This window comes from Pistacia vera, unplaced genomic scaffold (genome assembly GCF_008641045.1).
Source record: "Pistacia vera cultivar Batoury unplaced genomic scaffold, PisVer_v2 Contig579, whole genome shotgun sequence".
NCBI lineage: Eukaryota > Viridiplantae > Streptophyta > Magnoliopsida > Sapindales > Anacardiaceae > Pistacia > Pistacia vera.
The window spans coordinates 210,821-230,205 of record NW_022196422.1 but is presented as its reverse complement, the minus strand read 5'-3'; the positions used below and the strand labels follow the sequence as shown (position 1 = coordinate 230,205).

Here is a 19,385-nt window from a genome sequence, read left to right as displayed (position 1 = left end):
TGGTTTACAGAAATATTAACTTCTAATTCCATCAAAAATTCCTCCACCTCAACTCCATGAACATAAATTCATAATAAACAAAACAAAAGAAGAAGATACTAAATCAAACCCATAAAATCCATGAAAATAAATACAAAAATAAATCCTTTTGACATTGGCTGTGTGACATAAATTATAAAGCAAGGCTGCCAACACTGGTGGCTGGGTTGGTGAGTAATTGTGGTGGGCTTGTTAGAGGAGAGAGGGAGGTTGCCACCCGAGGCCCTTTGATTTGACAAAGAAAAATTTTTTGGGCAAGAGGGAGTGGCGCTAAAACAAATATGACACGGTTGGTGACACTGTTGCTGGCTTGCCATGAACAAGAGGGAGCGATGGAGTCGGTTAGGCGGTGGGTGAGAGAGATGCTCTTGCATAAAGATGATAGTGAATTGGGTTTTTAAAAGAAAAAAGATTTACAATATTTTTTAATTATAGCAAATTTTATAAAATTATAAACTCAAATAATAAGGGTATTATAGTATTTTTATAATTTTATTCTTGTCAAATAACATATTTCATTAATAAATCTTAACGATGGGTGAGAAAGTATCATTTTGAAACTTAATGGGTGGGAAAATGTCGTTTTGCCAAACCTTGGGTGGAATTCTCCTAGAAATAATGTAACAAACTTTTTTCTTTCTTCACTTCCCCTTCTCCTTTCTTTTCTTCCTTTTTCTCTCTTTCCTTTCCTTTTCTTCTCTTCTTATCTTTCCTCTCTCTGGCAATGGCTGCTGCTGGTCAGATCTAGCTGGCACTTGAGGCCCTTGCATTGATCAAAGACGCAACGTAAGAGCCACATGTCGGCTTGACCTGTCCGACCAAGTAGCTTCATTTGCCGGCCAAATTGAGAAGCCGAGTTGGCTAAGAGAAGACTTGATTGTTTGATTGCTTTTTTGATATGATTTTTCTTGATTGATGATTGTTGTATGTTGCAGTGATTGTGTTGAGAAAGAATTGAAGTTTGGTGGTGTGTTTGGGCAAAATATTATTGCAATGTATGTTTGTGCGATCCGAATTTATGTTATACTATCAACTTTGAATCTTAGTTAGACAATCTCTTGTTATTTAAAATATTATGTAATTTTAATTTGGGCAGTACATGGTATATTTATATTTTGTAATTTTTGTGAACAATACAAGGTATGTTTGTACTTTTTGTAAACCGTGTAGGGTCTACTTGTAATTTTCTGTGAACAAAAGGGGTGTATTTTTATTTTTGTGAACAGTGTCAGGTGCGATTCCAAGGATTTAGGAACCACATAATACTGGTTTTGGTTCCGGTTCCTAAATTCCAGGAATTAGTATTGTGCGGGTTCAGTTTTGGTTCTCAAGATTTGGGCCAAGTACCCATACCCATTCACCCTTATCTTAAAAGGAGGTCTTAGATATTTTTATAACTACCAAAATCATCCAAAAATAGAATAAGACACAATAGAGTCTTTCAGAATTTAGATCATTTCAATGTCAACCTTAGAAATAAAATAGAATATTACCACCAAACAGTTGATAAAGTTACTCAATCCTAGGGATGGGCATGGGCCGGGGATCCCATTCCTCAACTCCGTCCCTAACCCCTAGGGGATTCCCCAGGCCCGACCAGTCCTCGGGGTCGAGGATGAAGGGGGATCTAGGCCTGGCCTGCAGGGATTGGGTTGACCCCCAATCTCGTCGGCGTCAATTGGGTCTTTGTGGGGTCGACGGTTGTGATGGGCTTTAGGATTCTTGACTGTAGGGTAGGTTAGGGCTTTGATGAGCTTTAGGATTATTGACCATGGGCTGGGTTAGGATTTTAATAGGCTTTAAAGCTTTAGGCTTTCTATTTTTTAAAACTACATTGACATTTGTATCCAATTTTTAGAAATACAAGGGTTTTTATTTGAATATTTAGCTTTTATTTGAATACAAAAACATCTATTATTACCCATTTATATATGATTTCACTCAATATTCCCACAATTATAATCACATTTGATCAATTAATAGTGTGAAAATAATAATTATTAAAGTGGTAATTTCTTGACAAATGTGATTTTTTTAGAAAAGAAAATGAATAGGAAACTTCAAGCGTAATTACTGGGAAAATTAATTACGAATATTATTTAAATGAAATGTCACAAATTAATTATAATATGTAGTAAGACTTGTTAGATATAATCTATGATCAATTATAATATGTAATAAAACTGGTTAGATATAACATTAGTAACTTGTTAGATATGTAGTAAAATTAGATATTAGAATTTAGAAAATATTATAGTCTACAATTAGATATTAGACTTATGTGATACAATTTATTATGTCTTTCCATCTTTATAATACACATAAAGTTTCTCTTCCTTCTTCTATTTAATTGGTTATTTTAATTTACAACGATTTTAATTTATTATTGTATAAAGATCATCTTATTTCTTCCAATTAATTTGTTTAGTTTGATTAATTTTCAACCATTTAAATTAATATAAAATTAGCAAGATTTATTGAATATTGATAAGATTGCATAGAAAATATCTTATATTAATTTTTTTTATGAAATGATATTATGTTATTTTAATGCAATATGATAATAATAATAATAAAATTATTTCATCATCAATAGTATAGAAATAACACATTTCAAATCTAATACCAAAAAGCATGAATTCATCGTCATTACAATTTGCAAGGAAAGCACATCATTAAAAATAAGGTGAATTTTTTTTTTTTTTTAAATAGAGTGTGATAATAATTTAATGAAACCAAGTAAAGTTCCTCTTCCTTCTTCTAATTAATTAATTTAGTTTACTTCATTAATTAATTTTTAACTATTCAAATTAATATAAGATTAACAAGATTCATTGAATATTGATATATTAAATTTTTTAAATGATATGATATTATGTTTTGTTCATGCAATATATATATATATATATATATATAGGGTGGGGTGAAGCCAAACTCTGTCCCTAGGGTCGAGGAATTATTTTAGCCCTGGCCCAGTCCCGATCCCCGACTCTTTCGGAGATTCCCCGGCTTGTTTGAAGCGAGACATGCATCCGCCTAAACGGGTCAAATGCCTATCTCTGTACTTATATAAGAATTACAAGGATTTAATAATTTAAAGTTTACGTAGGAAAAAAAGAAAAAATTTAAAAAATAAATTGTTTAAAANGTAACCAGCGTTGAGGAACATATGTCCATACCAAGAAAAGAACTGTTTACAAAGAATGATCAAAGTGTGTCAGAAATGTAAGGAGATCCAAATAAAACCTCATAAGAATTTCTTCATAAAACCTCATCAGAAATAACTAGTAAAGGATCTTCTTCACATTTCAATATATCATAAGCAGTCAAATTCAGATCTTTTCAAGAGTTTTACTGTTCTTGATTTCCTTAAAATGTTTTCATGTAGCACAGTCTAACATAACTAAAGATTCATAAGTAAACACAACAATCAATAGAAAGAACTACAAAGACCTGCAGTGACGACTGTGGTAATGGATCCAACAAAGCCATAAACTTCAGAAGTCTTAGGACCAAACCCAGAATAAGCCTTGTCATCATGAGCTAAAAATGACATGGTTGCTCTCCTTCTCTTTGAAAAACTTAATATTCTTCCTGGACTATTAACCGAATGTTGATCCTCCATCACCTTCCTCTTAAAACTTCAACTTCTATTCCTGGAACCAAAAACAGATCTTTATAAATTGATAACAATCTAATCCTCAGAAAAAATAAAAATAAAAACTTATTATAAGAGAATACCAGAGAAAATGTATAAAAACTGTTCACATTTTTGCCTTTTCAAGTGTAATATATAAAATTCATTTTTTTTCTTAATTCAGTAAAGATGATTTTACATTTTAAGAGATTAAAAAACAGAAAATTCAAAGACAAAAGCATAAACAAACGTAGCCTAATTATCCAAAATTTTAGAAGAATCTCTTGCATTGATATTATACTAGTTACAAATCACTAAATCTTTAGCTAATAATTAAGTGCTGAATAACAACATTTAAGCTCTAATATTATTTTTATTATAATTTTCAATTACAATTGAATTTCAGAAATGCTCTGAAGTCTAAAATCTCATGCATGGAAATAGCAAAAGAACATAGCAAACCAAATTAATTAACACCAAATCTCAAACAACTGAAACAAAAATTAAACCTAACCCAGAAAAAAATGTGGATAATTCAACACAGGGCCTCTTGCTTTGATACTTTACAATAAAGTTACCTGTAGNTATCGCTATCAAAGGTTTTATCGCCATCAAGCCGCGACTTTGATAAAACCCTGAATAAGAAAATGAAGAGGGTTCAACTGATAGTAATGGCAAGGGATGATTCTTAAACCTGATATTGAGCCATACAACATCTAAGCAGAGAATTTATGGAAAATGGTTGTGGTTGCAGCGATGGGCATGTCATTTTTTATGCTCAACTTTAACCAGTAGAAGAAATATACTTCTGCAGAATGTTGTATGCTGGAGGAATGACAATTTATCGATCGTTGCCTGCCCAGCCCTTTTTCAGCTACTCATTTCTCTTGTATCTCTTATATTTTTACTGAAACTTTATCCATCGTTGCAGCTTCCTTGACTTCACTAGAAGGTGGAGATTCACCGTGCAAGTGCATTGACATTGACCCTCGCCGTGTACACGGAGTTAGTTTGCAAGAGTTGATCAAATTCTTACCTTCTTATTGTAATATTATGCATTAGAATGAGAAAAGGGTTTAGTCCGGAATCCTATTTCATGAATGATGGTTGTATAAAATGACTCGAGAAATACTTCCAGCTTTCCATCAAAATTTGGTGATTTAGCTGTTTCACTTTGTCTTTAGTTTTATTAATGCTTTCAAGTATTTGATCATGATTTACACAAAAAGTACTAGTTTTATTAATGCTTTCAAGTATTTGTAATTTGATCATGTACACAAAGTATTGAAGCTATGAGCTTGTGAAGTTAATTCTTTTTCTATATTTACTTTCAAAACGTTCTCAAAATCGATTAAATAACCAACCAGATCATATTCATAAATTCACAGAACAAATAGGCATTTACAATGGTCATTTTCCATTATTAAACATGAGAACATTAGTTTTGTGGATGCCAATATCAGAGATGGGTTCAATTGGCTGCTCACCTCCCTCCGCTAAAGAAACAGGATTTGAAGGTTCTCTGCTGAATTCATCTGTAGATTAATAGAGCATAAGATTACATAAAATGTACTATTTCCGTCATGAACGATGGCTAAAATAGTTTGAAACAATGTTTATATCTATCTTCATGACTTTGAAATCTGTACAAGCAAGTAGATGCAGTGATAAAATAAATTGCTACTTGCTAGAGATGCGGGGTCAGAGGTCACAACTTACCAAACATTGTATTTAAGGAAGTTGATGTAGTCGACATGAAATTGAGGCCGATGTAAAAAGATAATGATAAGACTATAGTCACCATAGTGTAAGCTGGCACTGCCAACGCCCAATACCTGAAAAACAAAATCACCGATATAGTCAATATTACCATATCAATAACACTTACAAGTTAAGTCCATGAAGATTTCACAAGAAGAAAATGAGTTACTTCCACAAGTTTCGGTTCATGTACTGGACAGGTTTAAAGGTTTATTCATTTGGGAGTTTGCAAATTTAATCTATGTCATGATTTGATTCAATATTCAAGTGACCTGCTAGGGTAGTAAAAAATCCCAAGTGCATGTAACCAGCGTTGAGGAACATATGTCCATACCAAGAAAAGAACTGTTTACAAAGAATGATCAAAGTGTGTCAGAAATGTAAGGAGCTCCAAATAAAACCTCATAAGAATTTCTTCATAAAACCTCATCAGAAATAACTAGTAAAGGATCTTCTTCACATTTCAATATATCATAAGCAGTCAAATTCAGATCTTTTTGATTTCCTTAAAATGTTTCAGTAGCAAAGTCTACATAACTAAATGATTCATAAGTAAACACAACAATCCAAATAAAGAAATACAAAGACCGCCTCAGTGAACGATGTGTAATTGGACCAACAACAGCCATAACTTCAGACGCTTAGGGACAAACCAGAATAAGCTTGTACTACGTGAGTAAAACGTGACATGTTGTTCTCTACTTCTCTTTGAAAACTTAATATTCTTCTGGACTAAACCCATGTTGATCCTCCTCACCTTCCTCCTAAACTTCAACTTCTATTCGAACAAAAGCAAGTCTTGGAACATGATTAACAATCTAATCCTCAGAAAAAATAAAATACAAAACTTCAGTATTAAGAGTAATACCCACGAAAGGAATAGTAAAAACGTGTCACTTTTTGCCTTTTCAAGTGTTTATATATAAAGATTCACTTTTTTTTCTTAATTCAGTAAAATGATTTTACCTTGTAAGAGATTAAAAACAACAGAAAATTCAAATGAGCAAAAGCAAAACAAAGTAGCCTACTTATCCAAACTATTTGAGAAGAATCTCTTGCATGATATTATACTAATTCCACTAAATCTTTAGCTAAGTATTAAGTGTGATATACAACTTAAGCTCTAATATTATTTGTATTAAATTTCAATTACATGCGATTTCCCCTTCGGAAATGCTCGGAAGTCTAAAAATCCATGGGAAATAGCAAAAGACACATCGCAAACCAATTACTAACACCACAATCTCAAACAACGAAACAAAAAATTAAACCTTAAAAAAAAACCCCCAGAAAAAATTGATAATTCAACCACAGGGCCCTTGCTGATACTTTACAATAAGTTACCCGTAGTTGAGCTTAGAATAGATAAAAATTGTTAATGCAGATACCAAAAAACAATGAAGACCACAAGAGAGACCGCCAATGGAGGATCAACAAATATTGCTTAGTAAAAAATGGGTTTATTTCTCAGCAAACCAACTGGCAAGATGAAAAAATAGCAAACAATAACGAACAAGATTTAAAGAACAGGAAAAGGCTTCCTTTACGCGCGTTTTTAATGAAGAACGATGAGGGTCTAAAATTAAAGAGTGGAAGCGCAGAGTTGTGCGGGCCCGGATTCAAAATTCAAGATAATTATAATGCGATAAGTATTGATCGAAAATGGGAAAATTTAGGGCAAACGTTTTGGTACGAAAGGTTTCTTAGGGCAAAACTTCGTGGTGGAATGGAAAGATGTCGTTTCGGCCCATCTAAATAATCTTCAAAGGAGGTCACAGATAGATTTATAACTATAAGCGGTGTTGTAGATTTTCATTCGATAGTCATACCAAATTAAGTAAAATACATAAGTCCCCTCAGTAACTTCGACAACCGGATAAAATATAATCTTAACACCAAACAATTTTAATACCCACCAGTAAGAAGAAACTGGGAAAGAGTGAAGTGAAGGGGCTTCGCGCTGAAGCATTAGATCATATTGTCAAGTGGTAAGATATGCAATTCTTTATTTCATCTTCAACTTGAAAAAAAAATAATTAAATAACTATAATATGCAAATGACTTGAGTTTGAGTTGAGCTAAATATTTTCAGTTCCCTTTCGTTAACTTAATTGGTACTGCTATCTGTATACTGTGGCTTGTTTTTTCTGTAAATTTTCAGGACATCTCTTGATCAAAGAGTTATTTATTTTTCTTCCTCTGAATTTAACTGGAAGGAAAATTTTATATTGGTGTCGTGTTTTTTCAAATTATTTTCTGACTAAGAATGTAAGATGACTTTTAATGGGTTGAGAGTGATACTACTATTTAGCAATGTGAGAAGTTGATAAACGTACGGTTTATGAGCATGCAATGGTGTACTGAATGATAGATGTGTACAAATTTATTTGATCTTGTACAATTTGGTGAATTTTGCACAGTTAAAGCGATTATTCAGGTTACAGTTGTGATGATTGGTGTCGCTGGTGATATCTATTCTGTTATAGATATGTTTGAGTGGTGTGGGAATAGTTGGTGGAGTTTAAATATGGTTGATATTCCCCCAGGTTTCTAGAAATAAAGGATGCTCATTGAATGCTCTTAATTGATCTACTCCCAGATATTCAATATATTTGTCGTTCTGTTTCGAATTAACAGAGGTAAATGGGATTCTCATTGGAATAGTCAAATAAGTTGTATTTGGTACACCTGGTCTTGTTTGATAAAAGTTCGGTGTCCTCTTGAAGAGGAAATGAAGCCCTGTGGCAAGCCGTTGTACTGATTTTTTCATCCTCTCTTTAGAGGCACTCTGTGATCCGAGGTAGAGTTTTTTTTCCCTTTAAACTGTCCGTTTTGTCCTTACGTTGAAATTATGTTACAAAACAAGCAGAAATCCTTTGTTTCTGTTGTTTTTTTGATTTATGTTTTTGGGTTGTGAATGAAAAACATGGGTCGTACTATGTTAAAATTTCCAACTAAGTTGTGGGGCCCCCATTTATGTATATAGAGGAAAAAGCAAAGAGACAAGGGAATCATACAATCTTTAGGATTGGAATGGTAAATTAGACCTACAAAGAAGCTTCATGTAACCTCTTGCTTAAGTTTTGGTCATAGAAGGGAAATTGCTTATTCTGTGCTATATATGGTGAAATCACCCTTTTTTCTTTAATGACCGAGATGTACTTCGGTGTTATTTTTCTTAGCTTGAGCATGACGCTTTTAACTTTGTAGACTCAACTTACTTTTCCTGAAAACTAATCGGTGCCAAGCAAAAAGCTTGGTAGCATGACGTTCTTCTAGTACTATAACATCATATAAACGCAAACGTCCAATCCATATTACGTGTTCTTGTACCTTTAGTATAACACATGTGTGATATAAAAAGCAGCTTTTATTTGGAAATGGATCGTTCAAAGAATAGTACGTGTCGTCTAACCTGGTAGAGATCGACCAACCCTGTTAGCAGCTGAAAAAGAAGAAGCCAAATCTGTGTTATCCTTGTTCTTGAAGAAACAAGGTCTGAGCAAGGTAGTTGCTGCAAAAACCATCACTAAATCAGATCTTCTCATCGATCACCTTGTCTCAAGGCTTCATTCTGTTCATAAATCTCGGTATCTTGTAGGTTCGATTGCAATATGTACTGGTTATTTTTGGCTACTGTTTTCTAAGTGCTTCTGTTTCAAATTCTTATTTTTCCCACTAATCAAAATTTGCTTGCCATACAGGAAGAGAGCTCACAACTCTTGAGATCAGGGACACTCTTATTCCTTATATTGAATCTCTTCTTGTAGAGCATGGAAACAATGTCGCAAATTTAGTGGAGAACTTTCCTAATACACCTGTCAAAGACAAGCCAGCTGCGTCAGTCTCTCAACACCATTCCACCCCTGACTCTGACAAGCCAAAAGGGGCCTTTAATGCACCTCTCAAAGAAAAGGCAGCTGTGTCAGTTTCTCAATCCTTTTCTGCTCCCCTTGAGTCCAACAATCCAAAGGTGTTCTCTAATGGACCTAGTGAAGAAAAGCCAGCCACATCAGTTTCTCAATCTGGTTATGCTCTTGACTCTAAGAAGCCAAAAGCTGTCTCTCGAATGATTGAGGTTGGCACCGTTGGTGATTTATGCCCTCAATTCCTCTACCTCTTAGAGCTTGGCATGGATTTTGAGCAGATTAAGGCAATTACATTCAGATATCCGAATTTTGCCTACTGCAGCCTGGAGGGGAAAATCAAACCACTAATTGAGTTTCTTCTTGATCTTGGGGTATCTAAATCAGACATTCCTAAAAAAATTCTTGTCCAAGTGCCTAATTTATGCAGACTTAGTATATCTGGTAAAATAATACCCATGATGTTATACTTAGAAGATATGGGTGTGGACAAGGACCAATGGGCGAAAGTTATATACCGCTTCCCAGGACTCCTCACTTATAGCAGGCAGAAGGTTCAGGCAATCGTTGATTTCCTCTACGAGTTGGGCCTCTCATCCGAGAGTATAGGTAAAATCTTAACTCGATGGCCAACTATCGTTAGTTGCAGCGTGGAGGAGAATCTACGACCAACAGTTGAGTACTTTCGTTCATTAGGGGTTGACATCTCCATGCTTCTTAAAAAATCACCAGGGACTCTTGGTCATAGTATTGAAGGCAATCTGAAGCCTGTGACCGAGTTCTTCTTGGCAAAGGGGTATAGCATGGAAGAAGTTCGGATCATAATTTTGAGATATGCGCCTCTATATACTCTTAGCTTGACAGAGAACTTGATACCAAAATGGGAGTTCTTTTTGACCATGGGATACGAAAAATCTGAGCTGGTTAAGTTCCCTACATATTTTGGTTACAGTTTGGAGCAGAGAATAAGGCCAAGATATGTGCTTGTAAAGGAGTCAGGAGTCAAAATGCCGTTGTCCAAGATGCTATGTGTATCAGACTGTGATTTTGAGAAAGTTTTGAAGATGAAAATACTGAAAATGGTTACCACCACGACTCCTCGGCATGAGTAAAACTCACATAAGACAGGCTCACCATATCCTCTCTTAAACTCGACGGTCTTACCACATCACCAAACTGACATCTGAGAAACTATCAAGTTAAGATATTTGATGCAGAACTTTCTAGTGGTACAATTGTTAATGGACAATTTATCTAATGCCAAAAAAGTCTTAGATTGTATAAAATTGTAAGGGTTTGCGAAAGAACCCTTGATCCCTTTTTTCTTTGAAATGTAAGGGTTTTATACCTAAGCAAAATGGTATAATTTTGTCATTAACTTTTCTATATATAATTTGAAAAACCCTATTTCGCATTCCAAATGTAAGAGGGCTTTCGAGATAAAATCATACTTAGATAGGAATTGGAATGATTTAATAACTTAATTTTTATTTAGAAAAAAAAAAATTATATTGGAGGACTTATACTGTTATACATATTGTTTATTGTTTAGTATAAGTATGTAAAGCAATTTTCCTTTCTCTACAGAATGGAAAGGAGGTATATTTACCAAAAAAATACAGAATAATCGCATTTTATTAAAAAAAAATGAATGAAAAAAAAAAAACCTCATTTCATTTTTTTTGTTTTTTGTAAATCTAATCAACGCAACACATTTTGATGATATATATCTCTAAAAACAAAATTGATTTCATCGTGATGTATAATCGAGACATATAATAAATACTTCTACTTACCCCCTTGTGTTAAAAAGTGTATTTTGGTCCTCATCCATTAAATTGGGGTTAGATGCTTCAATTTTTTGTATTTAATATTGTCGTATCATTTACCAATCACCAAATTGTTTATATTTCATCCCCACAAAGATTCACAAAGACGAGAAATTTGAAAACCTTTTAAAACTTGTAATATTATTGGTTTTTTTTTAACAAATATTATAAACATATCATGTGTCACTACACGAATAACTAATTGACAATTAATGATTATTATATAATCGAATCTGGCAATCATTTCTTTCCTCATTCTATCTTTTCTATAAACAACATTTGAATATATAATTAGGATAACGACATTTTCCACCAAATTTGATGAAACGATACTTTTCACCCATCAAGTTTTAAAATACACTTTTCACTTTTCGTTAGGTTTTGATAATATTTTTCTGTTAATATTGTGATTAAAGATAAATATACTCTTAAAATTTTATTTCTTAATTATTTTTATTATAATTAAAATTATAATTTAAAGTCTTTATTCGATTATTTATTAATTTATTATAAAGATACATTTTTTTTTTGTTTATTTATTAATTAGAATATTGATTTTTATGTTATTAGTAAAATGAAAAAAAAAAAAAATAAAAACATTAAATAAATATTGATTACTTAACTTTAAAACTTTTATACTATTATCCTAACTTTTTAGGTGGGATTAACTATTTTTCTTTTTTTGAATTTTAATATTGACTTTTGGCTAATAAAAAAATAATAAAAAATTTATAAAGTAAAATATTTAAGTTATTTTATATTTTCAGTAAAATATTAACAGAAAAATAACAGAACTTAACCAATGGTGGAAAAGTGTCATTTTGAAAGTTTGATAGTGAGAAGTTTGTTTCGTCAAGCTTGGTGGAACAGTCGTTCCCCTATATTAATGATCTCAACACAATCCCATTTCTCCTGGTGTGGTCATGTTGTACCTAAAATTCAAAGTCTATCTCTCGTGAGACCGTGTATGTTAAGTTTTCAAAATCGTGCCATATCTTTTTGTGATCTGCCACTCTGAAAGCCCACGTCACTGCTTGTTGTACGTGTCATGTCATGGGCCTAGCACACGGGCCGGCTTGCATGCTTTATGGGCCGGCTACAATTTTTTAATATTTTATATTTAATATTCATAAATTAAAATAACTTTCATTTATTATTAATAATTATTATAAAAATATTTTGTATGTTATATTTAATGACATTTTGTATTTGTATTAATTAAAAAAAATATAATCACTATAAAATATAATAAAATAATGAGACATTGAAATATTAATTGAATTTCAACATTTTTTATTACTTATAAGTTATAATTATAAATTACAATATAAACTTAAAAATTAGGATTAAAAATTAATATTAAGGAGGCGTTTGGTTGAGGTTATATAAGATTACTGAGGTTATGTCATTTTATATTACTTGATTATCACATTTGGTTTTTAAGTAATATAAAATTCTGGTAATTTTCTAATACCAATCAAAGTTACTATTGGTAATATTGGAGGTAATCTGATAACCTCTATTTTCTTAGATATTGTATGATTATCAAGGTAACCTTATTTTTATTACAGTTCTATCATTTATTAATAAAATTTTAGAACAATAATACTCTTATTTTAAAATTAATTTACATGAATTTGGCTTTTACTATTTCATCTCAATTAATTAACTTTTTGGACAAAATTACCCTTGAATTCAAAACAAATTGCAACCTATCATAACCACCACTCCCACCCACCTACCGCCAGCCAAACCACCATCGGCCGCCATCGAAAGTCATCGAAAGAAGCTGAAAATCACCGTGAGTAGCCCATCGTCATTGAGAGGCTCAGATATGGTTGTTTTCGGTGGCCATTTCTGACCAGATCCACAACCTTTATTGACTAGATTTATTCTAGCCGGAATAGATATGGTCGTTAACGACCAAATCCATAGTAATTAATAGCCATATCTCACTTAGATATGGTCGTCAAAGGCCATCGATCTAGTCGAAAAAGGCCAGATCCATCGATATGAGCGGAAATGACCAAAATAGATATGGCCTTTCTGGCAAAATCTACTCTGATATGGCATTTTTGGCCAGAAACGGCCATATTGGAGCCTCACAATGTCTCTCGGCTACTCACGACGACTCCATGTGACTTTCGACGACGGATGGTGTTGGCAAGCAGTGGCTTAGGGTGGTGGGGGTGATTTTGTTATAAATTAAAGTTTTATATAAGCATGGTTTTAGCTAAATTTGAAATGTTGGGGGTTCAAAGAATTAATGAAAAATTAATAATAAAAATAATATTATATTAATATTTAAAAGAAGACAATTTAGTAATTTAAATAACATACCAACCAATTTATTCATTCTAACCATTACCAAACATATTAATATAACATACCCATTAATTTATTTCAACTAACCAAACACATTTTTCTAAAGATTTCCAGTAATCTTCAAGGTAATATAACTTTTTAGTAATCCAACATTCCCAAAATCGAACGCAACCTAACAATTATATCTCCATTAGAAATATAAGTATACAAATACAAAATGAGAGAGAAAAGAGAATGAAGATTGAAATTGGATGTGAAAAAACAAGAGAAATAATGGGGTATTATAAGAAAAATAAAAAAAAATTTAAAAAGTGTGAAATACTCAATACCCCCTATGCAGGGGGGTAACGACTATTAATTTTTTTTTTAAATTTTTTTAGTAGGCCGTGCCGTGCCTAGAGGTGGCAATGGGCCATGTTGGCACGTGGGTAGGCATAGCCCACAATTTTTTTTGGCACGACATCAAATTTTTCTGCCATGCCATGGCCCTTGGGTTGTGCCATTGGCTTAGGATTTAGCATGTAGACCGGCACGACACGACTCACAAATTAAAAAAAAATAAAAAATTTTAAATGTTTTGAGTAAAGCCTATGTCGGCCCATGAAGGCACAACACAACACAGTCCATCAGCCCATGGGCCATGCCGTGNTTTGGACAAAATTACCCTTGAATTCAAAACAAATTGCAACCTATCATAACCACCACTCCCACCCACCAGCCGCCAACCAAACCACCATCGGCCGCCATCGAAAGTCATCGAAAGAAGCTGGAAATCACCGTGAGTAGCCCACCGTCATTGAGAGGCTCAGATATGGTTGTTTTCGGTGGCCATTTCCGACCAGATCCATGACCTTTATTGACTAGATCTATTCTAGCCGGAATAGATATGGTCGTTAACGACTAGATCTATAGTCATTAATAGCCATATCTCATTTAGATATGGTCATCAAAGGCCATCGATCTGGCCGAAAAAGGCTAGATCCATCGATATGAGCGGAAATGGCCAGAATAGATATGGCCTTTCTGGCAAAATCTACTATGATATGGCATTTTTGGCCAGAAACGGCCATATTGGAGCCTCCCAATGTCTCTCGGCTACTCACGATGACTCCATGTGACTTTCGATGACGGACGGTGTTGGCAAGCAGTGGCTTAGGGTGGTGGGGGTGATTTTGTTATAAATTAAAGTTTTATATAAGCAGGGTTGTTTTAGCTAAATTTGAAATGTTGGGGGTTCAAAGAATTAATGAAAAATAATAATAAAAATAATATTATATTAATATTTAAAAGAAGGCAATTTAGTAATTTAAATAACATACCAACCAATTTATTCATTCTAACCAAACATATTAATATAACATACCTATTAATTTATTTCAACTAACCAAACACATTTTTCTAAAGATTTCCAGTAATCTTTAAGGTAATATAACTTTCTAGTAATCCAACATTCCCGAAACCGAACGCAACCTAACAATTATATCTCCATTAGAAATACAAGTATACAAATACAATACAACTATCTCAACTTTGATTCTAGTTTACAAATATTCAAAGTGAATAATTGATTAAAAAAAATATCATATATCTTCATTTCATTAATTTCTTTGAATATTTGTAAACTAAAATCAAAGTTGAGATATTTGTATTGTATTTGTATACTTATATTTCTAATAAAGATGTAATTGTTAATTTTAATTCTTAATCCTAATTTCTAAGTTTGTATTTGTAATTTATAATTGTAAGTAATAAAAAGTATTGAAATTCAATTAATATTTTAATGTCTCATTCTTTTATTATATTTCATGGTGATTATATATATTTTTTTAATTAATACAAATACAAAATGAGAGAGAAGAGAATGAAGATTGAAATTGGATGTGAAAAAACAAGAGAAATAATGGGGTATTTATAAGAAAAATAAAAAAAAATTTAAAAAGTGTGAAATAGTCAATACCCCCCATTGCAGGGGGGTAACGACTATTAGTTTTTTTTTTAAATTTTTTTAGCAGGTCGTGCCATGCCTAGAGGTGGCAATGGGCCATGTTGGCACGTGGGTACGCATAGCCCACAATTTTTTTGGCACGACATCAAATTTTTGTGCCATGCCATGGCCCTTGGGTTGTGCCATTGGCTTAGGATTTAGCATGTAGACCGGCACGACACGACTCACAAATTAAAAAAAAATAAAAAATTTTAAATGTTTTGAGTAAAGCCTATGTCGGCCCATGAAGGCACAACACAACACAGTCCATCAGCCCATGGGCCATGCCGTGGGCCTTCAGTTTTAGTTGTCTGGCACGGCATAACACGGTCGATCGTAAAAATTTTAGTTTAATACGGTACGATCCACCGCCACCTCTAACAGTGTCGTCCCTTGCCCTTTTCAAAGCCCAAGACACGGCCCACAGGATTATGTGCCTTGTCGTGTGACTGGTGTCATGCTTTTTTTAAGGTGGGCTGTGTTGGCACGCCAGCTCTACTCCCATTACAGCCGCCACGTTGTTTGGTTATGAAAACTTTTTGTAAAAGATTAGCCTAGTCAAAAGGGCAAGTCAGACCCTTTTCAAAGGCATGGATTTTTGCAATTACCAAAGATTATTCCTAAAAATATTAGAAAGAATTAAAAATATAATAAGTTTAACCGTTAATAGATTTCAGTATTAATTTCTCATAAGATCCTTATTCTCCAAGGCAAACAGATTGGCTATATATATAATTATATATATAACCGAACAGAGCCTAAGATCTAAAACATTATTCTACATATATAAACTCTTTGTGCAAATTAACTCATGCAAACCCCGTATACTCATTATAAGATTTGATGATTTAATATTAAATATAATTAAAATAAACTAAAGGGTATGAATGACAAGCATGCCTGGTAACCACAAGAATCCATAAGGATTAGTTTGTGTAATGAGTTTGAACTCGTAGACCGTAGTAACACTTCAACAGCCAAGAGGATTGAATGTTTTGTAATACCAAAGATTTAAAAATTTAAAGATCTAGAAAGTTATTAGATGCAAAAAGATCCAAACGAGATTAGGATCCTCTGCGTTTAATTATGTAATGACGTGTGTATTTTCACTAATTAACGGTTCAGATTTCTTTCTCTATTATATTCTTATTTTATAACACCACACGCAAATAGTAAGAAACCAAAAAGCTGGCAATGACTAAAGCCCATTAGAAAAAAAATACAGTAGACTCCTGAGAGGCCATAGTATATGACCTCAATTTACTCTTAATTAATTAGTCAACACATAGAAAATCAAAACCAACAAATGCAAGAACAACGATTATAAATTCAAGCTCCACAATGTGTATTTTATTCCCACTTGGTCTTCATTTTCAGGTCATATTCCACCATTCTTATCAACGTCTTCAAAGTTAAAGAATTAAAGCTACCTGAATTAAAATATCAACAACAACAGCTTCATGTTTGCCCTTGATTCTTGCCCATTGTAAATCTCTCTTTCTATATAAACAATCCCAATTAGTCCATCTCAAAGCATTAATTAATTCTTACAAGTTTTCTCGATTCTTTTATTTCATTTTTTTTTCTAAGTATGAAGGCTGAGCAAGTTGTTATGTTAGAAGAGGCTCCTGGTGGCCAAAAGATAAGCCATCAAAATGGCAAAGCTACAAGTAGTAGAAGCTCCATTTCTTCTACAAAAACAAGCTCTCAGTCAGAAAATGATCTATGCCATCACTCTAAATCGTTCAGGATTCCAGAGATGGGCGTGCCAATAAGCGACTCTTCGGAGAAGAAACTGTCCTGGCTGCGCTCTCAGATTATTGGAGGCGATGTAGAATTCGATTCTCCTTTCGGAAAACGTAGGCTCACCTATGCAGATCACACTGCCTCCGGCCGGTGCCTTCACTATATCGAAGATCATATCATCGACAATGTTCTTCCCTTCTATGGTAAGTTAATTATTTTCATAATAAGCATATATTTAATTAGTCGTCTCTCCTGCATACGTCCATATTTTAAGTCATCGTACATTAAAAATATAAATCTGTTCAAATTTTGTCGTATTGAAAACGTTAAACTTTATCTCTGAATGTTTACAAAAACCGTCAACGCTTCGTATTTGAGAATTCTCATATATTTAAGTAGTTTCACGCCCTAAATACGATGAATGTTGTGAAATCTGTTACCTGCAAACTTCAAAATGTCAAAAAAACTAAGCTTTAATAGCGCAATCACCGTAAAATATTTCTCTTCTTCACAATTTTACGAAAATTCTCTTGTGTGTATAGGTAACACCCACACCGGCGACAGTTTCGTGGGCGACCGGACGACGAAAATGCTGCATGAAGCGTCCCATTACATCAAACGATGCTTAGGCGGCGGGCGAGATGATGCAATAATATTTTGCGGATCAGGCACAACAGCTGCCATTAAGAGGCTTCAAGAGGTTATGGGGATTGCAGTGACACCAATCATGAGAGAAAGGCTCATAAAATGTCTAAGTACTGAAGAAAGATGGGTGGTTCTTGTAGGGCCTTATGAACACCACTCAAATATCCTTTCATGGCGACAGAGTTTGGCTGAAGTAATAGAGATTGGTCTTGACGATACTGGCTTAATAAATATTGAAGAGCTGAGACTGCAGCTTGAGTTGTATAAGGATTCCGGCCGCCCAATTTTGGGTTCTTTCTCTGCTTGCAGTAATGTCACTGGAATTTATTCTGATACAAGATCGATTTCTAGACTTGTTCATCAACACGGCGGGTTTGCATGCTTTGATTTTGCTGCGAGGTAAGGTGTCATGAGATCTTTAAAAATTCAAAAAATCTTGAATCGAAGAAGATCTTAATTTCAATATATTTTATCATGATATGCAGTGGTCCTTATGTGGAGATTGACATGAGGTCAGGGGAGATTGATGGCTATGATGCTGTGTTCTTGAGTCCACACAAGTTTCTTGGCGGTCCGGGATCTCCCGGCATTCTTCTGATGAGCAAGGCTCTTTACCGGCTTGGATCTTCTCCTCCATCAACCTGTGGAGGTGGAACTGTTGAGTATGTCAATGGCTTCAATGAGGCAGTACGTACCTCTTATTGTTTTTGCTTATTCTAATGCTCATACATTTAACTTAACCTACACATCTGGAAATAAGGCCTGTCTCGACGCAGAATTGACATCCAAAAAATAAAAAACTTGTGCGTCGAGACAGACCTCCGTTGCGGGAGAGGGTATTATTGTCGGAGACAATGTGTCCTGACTCCTGACGCCAGCCCACGCGTTGGTGTACAAATCTTTGCTCTGACGCGAGCTTACACCGGCCTTGAGCTTGACCCATGCCCCGGTGCATCAGGGTCTGATCATTTTATCGCCTACATGCAATCGTGTGGGCATAGTGTAAGAACTCCGACGGTAGTTCTCGACGTCGGAGTATTCACGTTTTCTAGTAGTATTACTAAAACATTTCATGATCAATTTTTGTAGGACACATTATATTTGGATGAAATAGAAGAGCGAGAAAACGGTGGAACTCCTCAAATAATTCAAACCATCAGAGCTGCATTGGCCTTTTGGGTGAAAGAATACATTGGCTATGAAGTGATCGAAAAGCAAGAAGATATCTACATCGAAAGAGCTCTAGAGAGGCTTCTCCCAAACCGAAACATTGAGGTTTTAGGAAACATTACCAACAAGAGACAGGCTATATTATCGTTCCTCATACATTCCACTACAAATTCCTCCCTCGGAAACGTCAAAATGGAGAGGGGAAAGCCTCTCAATGGAGCCTTTGTAACAACACTCTTCAATGACTTGTTCGGCATCCAAGCTCGCGGAGGCTGCGCCTGTGCCGCACCCTACGGTCACAGCCTGCTTAATTTCGATGACACTCGATCGCTTAAAATTCGTTCTGCCATACAAAAGGTAAATTATAACTTGTTCATACAATT

General features: G+C 34.0%; 3 protein-coding genes across 3 annotated transcripts; 2 read left to right on the top strand and 1 right to left on the bottom strand.

Moving 5' to 3' along the window:
- Nucleotides 1–5,086: 5,086 nt before the first annotated feature.
- On the bottom strand, nucleotides 5,087–6,127 carry LOC116109388 (phosphatidylinositol N-acetylglucosaminyltransferase subunit P-like). Its single transcript, XM_031395610.1, has 4 exons — nucleotides 6,091–6,127; nucleotides 5,710–5,782; nucleotides 5,396–5,511; nucleotides 5,087–5,211 (listed from the first exon to the last, which is right to left on the bottom strand). The coding sequence occupies exons 1-4, from the start codon at nucleotides 6,125–6,127 to the stop codon at nucleotides 5,087–5,089; spliced, it is 351 nt and encodes a 116-aa protein (XP_031251470.1).
- A 1,681-nt stretch (nucleotides 6,128–7,808) lies between these two features.
- On the top strand, nucleotides 7,809–10,701 carry LOC116109387 (transcription termination factor MTERF5, chloroplastic-like). Its single transcript, XM_031395608.1, has 3 exons — nucleotides 7,809–7,983; nucleotides 8,883–9,038; nucleotides 9,142–10,701. The coding sequence occupies exons 1-3, from the start codon at nucleotides 7,809–7,811 to the stop codon at nucleotides 10,413–10,415; spliced, it is 1,605 nt and encodes a 534-aa protein (XP_031251468.1). The 3' UTR covers nucleotides 10,416–10,701.
- A 6,426-nt stretch (nucleotides 10,702–17,127) lies between these two features.
- Nucleotides 17,128–19,045, top strand: LOC116109379 (probable cysteine desulfurase). Its single transcript, XM_031395604.1, has 4 exons — nucleotides 17,128–17,390; nucleotides 17,730–18,231; nucleotides 18,318–18,494; nucleotides 18,922–19,045. The coding sequence occupies exons 1-4, from the start codon at nucleotides 17,201–17,203 to the stop codon at nucleotides 18,944–18,946; spliced, it is 894 nt and encodes a 297-aa protein (XP_031251464.1). The 5' UTR covers nucleotides 17,128–17,200; the 3' UTR covers nucleotides 18,947–19,045.
- Nucleotides 19,046–19,385: the final 340 nt, after the last annotated feature.

What these genes read in the sequence shown, in the direction of transcription:
- LOC116109388 (XM_031395610.1), bottom strand. Translation starts at nt 6,127, where the DNA reads ATGTCACGTTTTACTCACGTAGTACAAGCTTATTCTG. An exon ending in CGTAGTACAAGCTTATTCTG is followed by an intron (nt 5,783 to 6,090) that starts GTTTGTCCCTAA and finishes CTTTGTAAACAG; the next exon opens with TTCTTTTCTTGGTATGGACA. An exon ending in TTCCTTAAATACAATGTTTG is followed by an intron (nt 5,212 to 5,395) that starts GTAAGTTGTGAC and finishes ATTAATCTACAG; the next exon opens with ATGAATTCAGCAGAGAACCT.
- LOC116109387 (XM_031395608.1), top strand. Translation starts at nt 7,809, where the DNA reads ATGTGTACAAATTTATTTGATCTTGTACAATTTGGTGAATTTTGCACA. An exon ending in TATGGTTGATATTCCCCCAG is followed by an intron (nt 7,984 to 8,882) that starts GTTTCTAGAAAT and finishes CCCTGTTAGCAG; the next exon opens with CTGAAAAAGAAGAAGCCAAA. An exon ending in TAAATCTCGGTATCTTGTAG is followed by an intron (nt 9,039 to 9,141) that starts GTTCGATTGCAA and finishes CTTGCCATACAG; the next exon opens with GAAGAGAGCTCACAACTCTT.
- LOC116109379 (XM_031395604.1), top strand. Translation starts at nt 17,201, where the DNA reads ATGGGCGTGCCAATAAGCGACTCTTCGGAGAAGAAACTGTCCTGGCTG. An exon ending in TGCTTTGATTTTGCTGCGAG is followed by an intron (nt 18,232 to 18,317) that starts GTAAGGTGTCAT and finishes CATGATATGCAG; the next exon opens with TGGTCCTTATGTGGAGATTG. An exon ending in TGTGGAGGTGGAACTGTTGA is followed by an intron (nt 18,495 to 18,921) that starts GTATGTCAATGG and finishes CAATTTTTGTAG; the next exon opens with GACACATTATATTTGGATGA.